General features: G+C 44.0%; 1 protein-coding gene across 2 annotated transcripts in view; it reads right to left on the bottom strand.

Annotated features, from left to right (window-relative positions):
• hmgcll1 (3-hydroxymethyl-3-methylglutaryl-CoA lyase like 1) overlaps positions 1-15,669 on the bottom strand; it is a 109,808-nt gene that overhangs the window by 82,820 nt on the left and 11,319 nt on the right. For both annotated transcript variants that reach the window (XM_072278236.1, XM_072278245.1), the window contains exon 3: positions 15,283-15,390. In XM_072278236.1, the coding sequence (XP_072134337.1) occupies positions 15,283-15,390 (108 nt within the window). The remainder of the gene's footprint in view (positions 1-15,282; positions 15,391-15,669) is intronic.

The following is a 15,669-nucleotide window of genomic DNA, read 5'->3' as shown; positions in this document are numbered from 1 at the left end:
AAACACACCTCAAAATCCACAATGGACTACCACAGGAGGTGCAAGCTGAAGGTTTTGCCATGGCCCTCACAGTCCCCTGACCTAAACATCATCGAAAATCTGTGGATAGACCTCAAAAGAGCAGTGCATGCAAGACAGCCCAAGAATCTCACAGAACTACAAGCCTTTTGCAAGGAATAATGGATGAAAACCCCCCAACCAAGAATTGAAAGACTCTCAGCTGGCTACAGAAAGTGTTTACAAGCTGTGATACTTGCCAAAGGGGGTGCTACTAAATACTGACCATGCAGGGTGCCCAAACTTTTGCTTCGGGCCCTTTTCCTTTTTTGTTATTTTGAAACTGTAAAAGGTGGAAATAAAAAAGGTAATCTTGCTTAAAATATTAAAGAAATACGTCATCTTTAACTTTATGCCTTTTGGAAATTAAGTCATCTTTTAATCGCTTAGCTATTCACAGTAACAGAAATTTTGACCAGGGGTGCCCAAACTTTTGAATGCCACTGTAAGTGCAATTACAAAAAAAAGCACAGCAGCGCCTCTACTGCCTTAGGAGTTTGTGAAGATTTGGATACATCTAAAACTTTGACAACTTCTATAGATGTATGGTAGAGGGCATATTGACGGACTGCATCACTGCTTGGTATGGAAGCACCAATACCCTTGAATGGAAAATCCTACAAAAAATAGTGGATGCAGCCCTGCCTATCACGGGTAAAGACCTCCATGCCATTGGGCACATCTACATGGAGTGTTGTTGCAGGAAAGCAGCATCTATCATCAGGGACCCCCACCACCCAGGTCATGCTCTCTTCTCACTGCTGCCATCAGGAAGGTGGTACAGGAGCCTCAGTACTCACAACACCAGGTTCAGGAACAGTTATTACTCCTTAATCATCAGGCTCGGACCCTGAGGGGATAACTTCACTCACCTTCACTTGCGCCTTCACTGAACTGCTCCCATAATCTATGGACTTATTTTTAAGCACTCTTTATCTCATGTTCCTGATATTTATTGCTTATTTTCTCTTTATTTTTGTATTTGCAGTTTGTTGTCCTTTGCACACTGGCTGTCCATCCTGTGTGTACAATCTTTCATTTATTCTATTCTGCTTATTGGATTTATTTAGTATGCCCGCTAGAAAATGAATCTCAGGGTTGTATATAGTGACATATGTGTTCTTTGATAATGAATTTACTTTGAACTTTGAATGTCATCCGGACACAACACATCAATCAGTTGAGAGGAGCAGAGTCAATTGTGAAAGAGAATTGTCCAGAGCTCTCAGAACCACTTACTGCAGTCCCAGTGTCACCTCCTACAACCACCACAGAGGAGGCCCCAGAACCTGAGGTTGTTTCACAGCCACAAGTCTCACCTGCCAAGTAAAGTAAAGTGAACCACCCCCCACCCGTCAGTAAAGACGGTATCCCACAAGAGTAAGAAATCCTCCACCGCAATAAATCTTTTGGCCTAAAAAGGACATTTTAAAATATATTATGCTGTGGATGTCTATACAGTAGTTGTATTATATAGTATTTTGTTCTTTATTAAGACTGTAATTTTCCAGATCCAACCACCTTTTACTGACAAGGTTGATAAATTACATGAGTATTCATGCTCTTGAAGTCTGCAGATGTTGAGGATTTTGCCAAGTATTTGTTTGAACACCTGCCATTTTTAACAGCTGTTTCATCACTTAACAGTTCTATCTGGCTACTGTGATCAATACCCTGCTTTTAAAGTCAACAGCATCAGACTTTAAAACCCTAATTCCTGTTGGAAGCTTTGACTTTCAAACATGGTATTACCCCACATACTTGTTACAACAAAGGAAGCCATTTGGCCTATCTATTCGATGCAAGCTCCCACCAGTCCCACTTCCTCATCGCCTTGCAGCTTATTCTTTCTCACACACCTTCCAACTTCCCATTTCATTTCCTTTTTATTCTTGAGGTGTGGGAGGAAACTCCAACATTTCAAAGCCACCACTCACATCTCATTACGTATGAAGCGCCAGAAGTGTTATACTGTTTAATTTTTTACTTTCTGACATAAACGCACTTTATAATTCGTTAATTTATCTGTGGTAATATTACTTCACGTGTTATGTAGTGTGTCGTGCACCTTCTTCCAGAGGAACATTGTTCCATTTGGTGGTACACATGTGTACAGTTGAATGAGAATTAATTTGAAATTGAACTTGAAACCAGAGCACCCAGAGGAAAATGAAGCAGTCACAAGGAGACCGTGTAAACCCCACTGAATTGATGACCCTCCAGCAGCAGTTGATAACTGTGTGCGTGTCTGAGAATAGCCCGTAGATCAGAGTCCTCTGTCATGCGCGGGTCCTGTGTCATGCAGCTGCTTAGAATGGACCGTGACAAGGACCCTTACATCCTTTTCCACACCCTCTTCACAAACCCATAACCCGCAAAGAGGACAGCAATCATCTCACCCCCAGTGCAGTCATCATCAGGGCAGCGCTTGATGGAAGTGATGTTCCGAACGTGCGAGAACGACGTGACTGGGTGGGACTTGTGCAAAGCCAGCCGAGCAAGGCCTTGGAGCTTGCTGATGAGTTGTGGTGATGAGGCATTCTGCTAGATGATTCGGACAGTCTGCTTGGTGAACCGGCCGACCCCATCCAGCCACAGCGCCCAAGGTCAGGATCCAACCTGGCTCCCTGCAACTGGGAGGGGCAACATTTGCTGCTTTAACACCCCATTTCAATCTCTGCATAGTGACCATTGGTTAGAAGTCTCCAGTCTATTATGAACCAATCTGAGCTCATCAGTGGATTTAATGCAGCCCACCATCCACTTGGTTCAAAGGAGGACCCAAACCAGTCACCATCAAGGGGTCAGCAGTGGAAAGGGTGAGCAGCTTCAAGTTCCTGGGGATCAACACCCATGAAGATCTATCCTGTGCTCAACATATTAATGCATTCATAAAGAAGGTGCGACAGTGGCTATATTTCTTTTCAGAGTCTGAGGAGACCGCTATGTCACCAAGATCATTACTAATTTATATAGATGTACTACAGAGAGCATTCCATTTGTGTCACTGTCCAGCATAAGATCAGAGAAAGCTGCAGAGGGTTGTAAATTCAGCCGGCTCCATCATGGGGACTAGTCTCCCCACCATCAAGGACATCTTCTAAAGGTGTTACCTCAAGAACATGGCATCCATCACGAAGGAACCTCACTATCCAGGACACGCCCTCTTTTAATTGCTACCATGGAGAAGGTGCAGAAGACACCTACTCAATGTTTTCGTTTCTTCCCCTCCGCCATCAGATTTCTGAGCAGACGATGAGCCCATGAACACAACCTCACTACAACACACATAAAAGTTGCTGGTGAACGCAGCAGGCCAAGCAGCATCTCTAGGAAGAGGTACAGTCGATGTTTTGGGCCGAGACCCTTCATCAGGCCTTTGCTTTCTTTTCAAAGTTCAAAGTAAATGTATTATCAATCCAGTTTGTTTAGGTACATTAAACACTCTCAAGAAGAAAAGAAGATTAGCTTTATTTGTCACATGTACATTGAAACACATGGTGAAATGCAACGTTTAGCGGCAATGACTAACACAGTCCAAAAATGTGCTGGGGGCCATTCTTCCGAAGCTAACATAGAATGCTCACAACTTACTAACCCGCACACCTTTGGAATGCAGCAGGAAATCAGAGCAACAGGCAGAAATCCACAGGGTCACAAGGAGGAGATACAAAAATCCTTACGGACAGCAGCAGGATTTGAACCTGTGTCATTGCAGTTTCTACTACAAGGGTGAAAGTGCTCAAAAAGCTGAAAGTTGTAAAGGTACATAAGTCACCCAGACCAAGAGAGGGGGCAGTAGAGATTGTTAAGGCATTAGTAATGAACTTTCAAGAATCATTGGACTCTGGTGTGGTTCTACAGGACTGGAAAATGCAAATGTCACTCCACTCTTCAAGAAAGGAGAGAAGCAGCAGAAAGGAAATTATAGACCAGTTAGCCTGACCTCGGTGTTTGGGAAGACATTGGAGTCAACTGTTAAGGATGAGGTAATGGAGGTCTTGGTGACACAGGATAAGATAGGACCAAGTCAGCATGGTTTCCTTTAAGGAAAATCTTGCCTGACCAAACCTTTTGGAATTCTTTGAGGAGACTGAAAGTAGGATAGATAAAGGGGAAACAGTGGACGCTGTATATTTGGATTTTCAGAAGGCCTTTGACAAGGTGCACACATGAGGCTGCTTACCAAGTTAAGAGCCCATGGTATTACAGGAAGGTTACTGCCATGGTTAGAGCATTGGCTAATTGGTAGGAGGCAGTGAGTGGGAATAAAAGGACCCTTTTCTGGTTAGCTGCCAATGAGTAGTGGTGTTCTGCAGGGGTCGGTGTTGAGACCGCTTCTTTTTATGCTGTATATAAATGATTAAATAATGGAATAGATGGTTTTGCTGCCAAATGTGCAGATGATATGAAGATTGGTGGAGGGGCAATTAGTGCTGAGGGAACAGGAAGGCTACAGAAGGATTTAGATAGATTAGGAGAATGGGCAAGAAAGTGGCAAATGAAATACAATGTTGGAAAATGTGTGGTCATGCTCTTTGTCAGAAGAAATAAATGTGCAGACTATTTTCTGAAAACAGAGTAAATCCAAAAATCTGAGATGCCAGGGGACTTGGGAGTCCTTGTGCAGAACACTCTAAAAGTTAACTTACAGATAGAGTTGATGGTGAGGAAGGCAAAAGCAATGTTGGCATTCATTTCAAGAGATCTGGAATACAAGAACAGGGACATGATGCCGAGGCTTTATAAAACACTGGTGAGGCCTCACCTTGAGTATTGTGAACAGTTTTGGGCTCCTTATCTAAGAAAAGATATGCTGGCATTGGAGAAATTTCAGAGGAGGTTCACAAGGACGATTCTAGGAATGAAAGGGTTATCATAGTTCTGGGTCTGTACTCGCTGGAATTTAGAAAGATGAGGGGAATCTCATTGAAACCTTTCAAATGTTGAAAGGCCTAGACAGAGTAAATGTGGAAAGGATGTTTCCCATGGTGGAGGAGTCTAGGACAAGACAGTACAGCCTCAGGATAGAGAGGCAACCATTTAAAACAGAGGTGTGGAGAAATTTCTTTAGCCAGTGGGTGGTGAATTTGTGGAATATATTGCTACAGGCAGCTGTGGAGGCCAGGTCATTGGGTGTACTTAAGGCAGAGGTTGATAGGTTCTTGATTGGACATGGCATCAAAGGTTGCAGGGAGAAGGCCAGGAAGTGGGACTGAGGAAGGAGAAAAAGGATCAGCCAAGTAGTGAAACTTGATGGGCCAAATGGCCCAATTTGCTCCAATATCTTATGGTCGTTGGGGCTATAAAGCATAATAATAACTGCTAGATTACCATGCCACTCCAATGTCTACTGCCCAACAATATCCAGACAGCACCTGTCTCTGTGGGCTCCTACAGTTACATCCTCTTGATAATGCCATCTTTCCAATCCTTTATGAATCTGTTATGCACACAAAAGAATCATTTTTACTGTCAATAGCATAGTGGCGATGTTAAAGGAGGATAATCACAGTACCCCAAATTCCCATTATCAAGCCCATCTGGTTTTAATCCCACTGAAACACAGCTTGCTGGAAACAGTTTCACTGGAGTTTTTTTTGTATTGACTGTTGATTGCCTGTCATGTGAAAAAAAAGTAGTTCAAATTTATTGGTTCATTATGTGACACACTCTCAGTACTGACTGGGAGTTCACGCACATCTTTTCAGTCTATTACTTTAACTACCGATTATTTCAGCTGTGGTTTACCAGGCCAGCCATAACTTTCTCTCTTAAACTAAACTGGTTTAGAATTTAGAAAGAGGTATGGGATTCTTTAAAGGTGTGCTCTCCATAGTATTTTAGGGATCAAGAATAAAACTTTATTCACCTTCTACACTCAGTAGCCACTTTATTAGGTACAGGAATTCTCGGTCTCCAACTTCTGTAGTCCATCCATCCACTTCAAGGTTTGATGTGTTGTACATTCAGAGATGTTCTACTGCACACCACTGTCGTAACGTGTGGTTATGTGAGTTACTGTTGCCTTCCTGTCAGCTTGAGCCACTCTGGCCATTCTCCTCAGATCTCTCACTCACAGAACTGCCACTCATTGGATTTTTTTTTTGTTATCCACACCTTTTTCTGTAAACTCTACAGACTGTTTTGCATGAAAATTCCAAGTTCAACTCTTTGAGTGATTATGCAGAAAGTTTGAGGTTAATAACTCATCAGTTAATAACTTATCAGGGGTGATTGATAAGTTTGTGGCCTAAGGTAGAAGGAGATGAGTTATTAATTTCAAACTTTTTGCATAATCACTCAAAGAGTTGAACTGCATGTGCATGTAAAGAGAGTTGTATAACTCATCTCCTTCTACCTTACACCATGAACTTATCAATCACCCCTGCTGTGGGCACTTTCTGGAGGTCCAAGATCCGTATACTCCACAACCGCTGGACTAAGTGTGTAAATGTAGGAGGGGACTATGTTGAAAAATAAATGTGCTAGGTTTTCTAAAGTTGACTCCTTCTACCTTAGGCCACAAACTTATCAATCACCCCTCGTAAATTAAGTTAGTGGTAAAAGTACCTCTAATTTATTGTTGCCTCACAAGGTCGCCAATGCAAGAGCTATGATTTAATAACTAAATACCGCAACTACCTAAGCAAATATGGTTTTTGAATTTCTAAATGGTGTAATTAAACTAATATCACTAAGTGAGGTGAAGTCAAGTCAGAAGTAGTCATTCAGCCCAACTGATACATGCCAACCAAAATTCCCATCCAAGCTAGACCTAATTGCTCATATCTCTCTAAACCTTTTCTATCCATGTATCTATCCAAATACATTAAAATTAAATGTGTTGAAAGGAGGAAAAGGATAGATTGATTTTGTAGAGTAGGTTAATATAGGTCGGCACAACATCATGGACAAAGGGGTCCATACTGAACTGTACTGTTCAATACTGTGTTCCACGTACCTGCCTCAACCACTTCCCTAGCAGCTCATTCCATATACTGACCTCTGGGTGAAAATGTTGCCCCTCAGATTCCAATTAAATCTCTCCCCTCTCACCTTAAACCTTGGCCCTATAGTACTTGATTCCCCACCCGTGGGAAAAAAAGACTGTGCGTATTAAACTTTAGTTATAGTTAAACGTAAAAAATAAACATACTTATAAGTATAATCAGCATTGTCTCACTAATTTATTAAAATTTGTATGTGCCTTCATGCTCAATGTGAAGGAACATGGTGATTCCAAGTTCATCAGAAATCACCCAAATATTTAGAAAATAATAAATAAGAAAAATTGACTGGTGTTGAAATCTTATACATATGATCTGAACTAAAACAGATGATTCAGAATCCTTTCAAAATGTGTGAAATGATTTTGCAAGCACCAATATGTTTCTTGTTAAGCTCCAGGCTAAAATAAATCACAGATCAGTTCACATGCAATTTCCCTTTTCATGTACAATTTATAAATACAGTAAAATGTAAACATTATGTCAAGGAAGGAGAGTGTGCTGGAACTGAGTGAGAAACGTAAAAATGTCTCAGAGGAAGACTGATGACTGAAATGGCGTTCATTAAATGTGTCCACACCCCATGGACCACTCTCCTCTCCTATCAGATTCCTTTCTCCACAGCCCTTTACCTTTTCCACAAAACACTTCTCAGCTTCTTACTTCACCCTCCCCCCACCCACCTGGCTTCACCTATCACCTTCTAGCTTGTCCTTCTTCCCCACCTCCCACCTTCTTATTCTGGCACCTTCCCTCTTCCTTTCCTGTCTTGATGAAGGGTGTCAGCCCAAAACGTTGACTGTTTATTCATTTCCAGAGATGATACCTGATCTGCTGAGTTGCCTCAGCATTTTTTTTTGTGTTGCACTGGTTTACCAGCATCTACAGAATCTCATTTGTTCATTAAATGCATGTACACTTAATAAAGCTACAGGACACTGTCCTGAATATTTCCTTAAACCTCCTTTAACATCTGCAGTGTCCGATGGATGAAATTTAAAGGTAATTTTTACTTACTGCACCTCCTATATGTGTTGGGCAATAACCACTATAGTAAAACTCCAATAATTTAGCAACTTTAGGACATTGGTAGCAGACTTCTTTTACTCTGAATTCCTTGGCATTATCATTTCAGAGGATCTGTTTAGGACCAGCATGTAAGTGCCTTTACAAAGAAGGCACGACAGCATCACTACTTTCTTAGAAGTTTACGAGATTCCAAATGTCATTTAAAACTTCGGCAAACCTCTACAGATGCAGAGTGGAGAGTATCCTGACTGGCTGTATCATGGCCTGGTATAGGAACACCAATGCCCAAGAACAGAAAAGTCTACAGAAAGTGGTAGATACAGCCCAGTCTATCACAGGCAATGCCCTTCCCATCGTTCAGTTCATCTAAAAGGTGCGCTCCTAAAAGAAAACGGCATCCATCCACGAGGACCCCCACCACCTTACATGTTTTTTTATTTGGCCTAGGAAAAGGATTACTTAATGCCTGTTAATATTGATTACATTTACATAATTTGGTATATTTGATTACATTATATTCTCTATAATGCTTGTCTTACGATTTATAACCTTGACTCATTTTTATTACTATATTAATTTATTTTTACAATTCAGCTTACATCTTAAAGTATGAAAGATACTATAAAAATAAAGTATTATCATTGAAATTATACCAGTGCCTAAGAAGAATACCGTGGGCTGCCTTAATGACTATCACCCGGTAGCACTCACATCAACAGTGATGAAATACTTTGAGAGGTTGGTCATGACTAGACTGAACTCCTGCCTCAGCAAGGACCTGGACCCATTGCAATTTGCCTATCGCCACAATATGTCAATGGCAGATGCAATCTCAATGGCTCTTCACACGGCCTTAGACCACATGGACAACACAAACACCTACATCAGGATACTGTTCATCGATTATAGCTCAGCATTTAATTACAACGTTTCCACAATCCTATAAGATAGATGAGATATAGGAGCAGAAGTAGGCCATTCAATAATAGGCTGATCCAATTCTTCCAGTCATCCCCACTCCCCTGCTTTCCACCCCACACCCTTTGATGCCCTGGCTAAACAAGAACCTATCCATCTCTGCCTTAAATGCACCCAATGACTTGGCCTCCACAGCCAGTCATGGCAACAAATTCCACAGATTTACCACCCTCTGACTAAGTAATTTCTCCGCATCTCAGTTCTAAAAGGACGTCCTTCAATCCCGAAATTGTGCCCTCTTGTCCTAGACTCCCTTACCATGGGAAAATACTTTGCCATATCTAATCTGTTCAGGCCTTTTAACATTCAGAATGTTTCTATGAGATCCCCCCTCATTGTCCTGAACTCCAGGGAATACAACCCAAGAGCAGCCAGATGTTCCTCATACAGTAACCCTTTCATTCCTGGAATCATTCTTGTGAGTCTTCTCTGAACCCTCTCCAATGTCAGTATATCCTTTCTAAAATAAGGAGCCCAAAACTGCACACAATACTCCAAGTGTGGTCTCACGAGTGCCTTACAGAGCCTGTTTGAGAAGTTGCAGAACCTGGGCCTCTGTACCTCCCTCTGCAATTGGATCCTCAACTTCCTAACCGGAAGACCACAATCTGTGCGGATTAGTGTGCGGATCAAAGCACTAGTTTTTGTATGTGTAGTGTGACAAGAATACACATAGATTAAGATGTTAGCTGTCTTGTGCTGGCACCAGTGGGATCAGCAGTTGATCTGCCACCTGTCTTCAGGAGAGAGAGAGATAAGGAAAACAATGGAGCAGCATTTGGAGATGTTAATGAAGGGACGGGAGAGAGTAACGGAAGGAGAGCTGTCAAGATCGGCTCCCCCTTTGAACCCTGAACTGTTTGAAGTGATGGACAGGCGATACCCCAGCAGGGGGGTAAAAAGGGACAGGTTCACTAAGGCAGGACACACACGACACCCCGAGGTAATGAGACCCTGGAAGCAGTGCTTCTTTCACAAGTTGGTGGGAAGTTTTGGACGGCTGGTCGTGGGATCAAGCCATAGACGCACAGGGTGAAAAGGCACGATCGGCGGGAACCTGGTGTGTGTCCACCCTTGCCTGGGTGCCAGGTTCACCGCAGAGAAACGATCGTATCTGGAAACGGAGCGGTCACGGTCGGTGACCTCAGATGACATCACAAAGGACTCGCCCGAAAGCTGACTGCGAAGGTCTGTGTGGAAGCCGTTTGAATATTTATTCGTTTTGCTCTCTCTCCTCCCCCCTCCCCCCTCCCCCCCACTGTCCATCTCTCACGGCAGCGATTACTGCGAACTGAACTGAACTTTGGGTCACTTTGAAACTGGTCATTTACCCCTAGACAACGATAGAGCTTGATTGATCCTGTTATCTTAATTCTGTGTACATGTTTGTTTATCATTGCTGAACTGTTGCATTTATTATCCTTTTGATTAGAGTACTGTGTTGCTTGTTTCTTTAATAAAACTTTCTTATTTCTAGTAATCCAGACTCCAACTGAGTGATCCATTTCTGCTGGTTTGGCAACCCAGTTACGGGGTACGTAACATAAGTGGGGTTCTCGTCCGCGATTTTGAACGCTAAATTTGGGACGGAGTAAATTGATTGGGTCAAAATTCCCGAAAGAAAGAAAAGACAAACAGCAGAAATGGAGGCTGAGGAATTTATAAAGGCGCCAACCTTGGAGGCATTAGAGGATACCAGGAAAACGGAATTGGTAGCTGTGGCCAAACGGTTGAATCTTGCTAAGGGGAAGTCGACAATGAGGAGAGAGGAGATACACAGAGCTATCGCAGAGCACTATGTATCTAAAGGTGTGTTTCCCCAAGGGGAGCTGGAGGTGGTGTCTATTGAAAAACCTGCTGGAGACGCGGTACAGGTGCAGCTTGAAAAACTGAGACTCGAGCACGAGTTCCGGGTACGACAGTTAGAACATGAAGAGAAGCAGTTAGAAAGGCGGGAGAAAGAGAGAGAGTTAGAAAGGCGGGAGAAAGAGAGAGAGTTAGAAAGGCAGGAGAGAGAGAAAGAGAGACAGTTGGAGCGAGAGGAGAAACAGAGGGAAAGGGAATTCGAGCTGGAGGAGTTAAAGATAAGGGCAGAGCAGGGGCCCGTGCCGAACCAAGGTGGAGGGTTCCGGGCGACCCAGGAGGTTAGGCTGGTTCCCCCATTTGACGATACCGACGTGGATCGGTACTTTCTCCATTTCGAAAAAGTTGCTACAAGTCAGGACTGGCCGAGGGATAAGTGGGCTGTTTTGCTTCAGAGTGTACTGAAAGGGAAAGCCCAACAAGCTTATTCAGCTTTGTCCGCGGAAGATGCCCAGAGGTATGCGGTGGTGAAAGAGGCCATCCTCAGGATTTATGAGTTGGTCCCGGAGGCGTACTGGCAGAGGTTCCGGAATGTGAGGAAGCAGTGGGACCGCACGTATTTAGAGTTTGCCCGTGAGATGCAGACATATTGTGAGCGTTGGTGCGCCTCAAAGGGGGTAGATGGGGATTATGACAGACTGCTACAGCTGATCCTGATTGAGCAGTTTAAAGGTTGTGTCCCTGAGGGTATGAGACCCTACCTAGATGAGAAAGAGGCAGCCACGTTAGCCGCAACTGCTAAGTTAGCGGATGAGTATGCGTTGACGCATAAAATGAAGTTTGCCCCGAGTAAAGGCTACCAGAAGGGTAGTCAGGACGGCGGGGAGAGTCCGCCAGAAAAGTCAGAAAGTAAGCCGGGGACTAGTGAGAAGGATAAGGTAGACCGGGGGCAGTCTGGTAGGAAGTCTCCTGGGATCGTCTGCTATAATTGCGGGAAAGTCGGACACTTTGCGTCCAGGTGCTTTGCCCCAAAGAAGGAGACGGGAAAAGGAAAAACGGCGATTTTGACTGGCTGTATCGAGCTGGTAAACGAACCGCTAGGAGGGGACATGTCTGCCAAAGTTCAGGAAGGGCGCGAGAAGTTTATCTCGGCCGGATTGGTGTCAGTGAAGGAGGGGTTAAAACCAGTTCCAGTGCGGATCTGGAGAGACATGGGAGCGTGTCAATCACTGATACTGAAGAGTGTATTAGAGTTTAGCTCAGAGACCCAGACTGGGGAGGTCAAGGTCAAAGGTATTGGGGAAGGGACAGAGGCAGTCCCTTTGCACCAGATACACTTACAAAGCAACCTGGTCTCTGGACTAGTCACGATCGGGGTGAGGTCCGAATTACCGATGAAAGGCGTGGAAGTCTTGCTCGGTAATGACCTCGCCGGGGGAATCGTGTTCCCAGCAGTGAGATTGACAGGTCAGCCTGCCAGCATTGAGGACCCGCCCATGGACTCACAGGTTCATCACGGGACTGCGGTAGTAAATTTAGCTGAGACGTTTCTGCCAGCCTTGTACGAGAAGGGGGTAGAAAGTGAAAAGAAGGAGTGTAGTGAAACAAGAGGTAGTGAGGGAGCTGAGACAGACTTAGCATTAGCCAGGAAAGAATTTGTGCAGGTGCAGGAGCGAGATGAGGGGCTGATGGTTTTGGCACAGACAGCTCTCTCTGACACAGAATTAACAAGGGAACCAGTAGACTATTGTGTGGAGGAGGAAGCGCTAAGGAAGAAAGGGAGACCAAGTACCGTACCCGCAGATGAGGAATGGGGGGTGGTGCAAAAGGGTTATGGGGATGAGATTTTTAACCTGGCCCACAAGGTACCCCCCAGTGGACATTTTGCGGTGCTGGAGGAAACAGTTGGTGGAATCATGAAAGAGGTTTACCGGCCGCACCGGAGGAAGGATGTTATTGATTATGGCCGACGTGAACTGAGACGGTCACAGGCTTTTGATATGCTAACAAACCTAGTCGGTGTTAGCGCGGAAATCAATGAAGCTAGGGTCCCCCTGATAAGAGAAAAAAACCATTTTGAAAAGATGAGTATGGTACTGACCAGATGGGAGAAGGCTATTGTTTTGGCCAGCGCTGCTGCTAAGGTCTCTCCCTTAATCCCCTAACAAAGCGACTCTTTAGGAGAAGTAATTAAACGACTCGCACACGTGTGTTTGATTGTCCCGAGGCGATGCAAAGAACTGGGACGTTGGGTGGTGTTTGTTACACTAGGCCAGCCTAGCGAGCAACATCCATATAGAATGAGTAATTCAGTGACAAAAGGGCTGACGAACACAGAGGTGTGTATTGGCAATGTAATACGGCTGTCTGAAGCCAGCTTGATAGTGAACCTTGAAAAAAATGAGTTCGGCCACATGAAGGTCACTTACCTGGGAATTGTGGTGACACAGGGGCAGCTGGCAGCAATGCAAGCTAAAGTGCAGGCTATCTCTGACATCCCAACCCCGACATACAAGAGGGCCCTCAGAAGGCTCTTGGAGATGGTGGGGTACTGTAGGAAGTTTTGCAATAACTCTGCGGTTACTACCCCTCCCCCTCCTAAGCCCTTGCCAGAGAAAACTAAGTCGGAATGGGACGACCCTTGTTACTGTGGTCCGGGACGAAACCCAATGAGAGGTTACATTGATCGCAATTCATCAGTGTTTTTGGCCACTATGAAGTTTGCTAAGTTGGAGCCTGGTCTAAGGGATTATTAATAACACATATAAAAGGAACAGAAAATGTGATGGCTGACTGTCTGTCAGGTGTTGACAACTTCAAATTCTCTGTATTAGCCAAATAGCTGATAAAGATGTGTATTTGTGTGTATCAAATAATGTATATATGTTTGTAATTTTTACCCCGGTAAAAATTCTTAAAGGGGGGAAGTGTGACAAGAATACACATAGATTAAGATGTTAGCTGTCCTGTGCTGGCACCAGTGGGATCAGCAGTTGGTCTGCCACCTGTCTTCAGGAGAGAGAGAGATAAGGAAAACAATGGAGCAGCATTTGGAGATGTTAATGAAGGGACGGGAGAGAGTAACGGAAGGAGAGCTGTCAAGATCGGCTCCCCCTTTGAACCCTGAACTGTTTGAAGTGATGGACAGGCGATACCCCAGCAGGGGGGTAAAAAGGGACAGGTTCGCTAAGGCAGGACACACACGACACCCCGAGGTAACGAGACCCTGGAAGCGGTGCGTCTCTCACAAGTCGGTGGGAAGTTTTGGATGGCTGGTCGCGGGATCAAGCCATAGACGCACAGGGTGAAAAGGCACGATCGGCAGGAACCTGGTGTGTGTCCACCCTTGCCTGGGTGCCAGGTTCAGCGCAGGGAAACGGTCGTGTCTGGAAACGGAGGGGTCACGGTCGGTGACCTCAGATGACATCACAAAGGACTCGCCCGAAAGCTGACTGCGAAGGTCTGTGTGGAAGCCATTTGAATATTCATTCGTTTTGCTCTCTCTCTCCTTCCCCCCACACTGTCCATCTCCCACGGCAGCGATTACTGCGAACTGAACTGAACTAAATTGAACTGAACTTTGGGTCACTTTGAAACTGGTCATTTACCCCTAGACAACAATATTTTGATTAGAGTACTGTGTTGCTTGTTTCTCTAATAAAACTTTCTTAGTTCTAGTAATCCAGACTCCAACTGAGTGATCCATTTCTGCTGGTTTGGCAACCCAGTTACGGGGTACGTAACAGTAGTATGGTGGAAGAAGCATCATGATTTGGGGTTGTTTTGCTACTGTGAAGCTTGGACAGCTTGCAATCATTGAGGGAACAATGAAATCAAAATTGTATCAAGACAAGAGAATGTCAGGGTAGCAGCTTATCACCTGAAACTTAACAGAAGTTGGATAAAGCAACAAAACAATGATCCTAAAGACAAGAGTAAATCAACAACAGAATGGTTTAAAAAGAAGAAAATTTGTGTTTTGGAATAGCCGAGTAAAGGTCCTGATCTTAAACCTATAGAAATGTTGTGGAAACACCTGAAGCAAGCAATTCATGCAAAGAAGCCCACCAACATCTCAGAGATGAAGCAGTTTTGTAAGGAGGAATGGCCTAAAATTCCTCCATGCCGATGTGCAGGACTGATCAACAGTTACCGGAAGTAGTTGGTTGAAGTTATTTCTGTACAAGGGGGTCACACCAGTTACTGAAAGCAAAGGTTCACATACTTTTTCCAAGAAATGCATGAAATATTGCACCATTGGAACATGGATCTATGTCAAGTTCAACTTTAGTGCTAACGGTATTATTTCTGGCTTGAGTCTGCTCCAACTGAAGAAAATGGAGGAACCTTTATAAACCTTTCCTTTTCCAAAGCATCTTACAGGCAATTTCATTTTTCAACTTACTTGGGGCACCCATTTTGAAGATACAAAGCTTGTGGCTTCAACAACAGACAATCCCGTTTCTGACAGAAGATCAATCAGTTTAATTTTCACTTCAGTTGGGACAATCACCTGAAAACAAATCATTCAACTCTAGTAAAGATCCATAAAAGTTAGCTTTATTTGCAACATGTACATTGAAACATACAGTGAAATATGTCTTTTGAGCCAACAACCAACACAGTCCAAATATGTGCTGAGCAGCCCCACATGTGTCACCATGCTTCCAGAGCCCACATAGCATGCCTACAACTCACAGCATGGGAGGGAATGTTTACCTTGATCTTGGAATATGTTAAAAGGTCAGGACAACATTGTGGGCTGAAAAGCTGTACTTTGCTGTACTGTTAT

Source organism: Mobula birostris, chromosome 2 (genome assembly GCF_030028105.1).
Source record: "Mobula birostris isolate sMobBir1 chromosome 2, sMobBir1.hap1, whole genome shotgun sequence".
Classification (NCBI taxonomy): Eukaryota; Metazoa; Chordata; class Chondrichthyes; order Myliobatiformes; family Myliobatidae; genus Mobula; species Mobula birostris.
The sequence above is the reverse complement of the archived record's forward strand: the minus strand, read 5'-3'. Positions and strand labels throughout refer to the sequence as shown.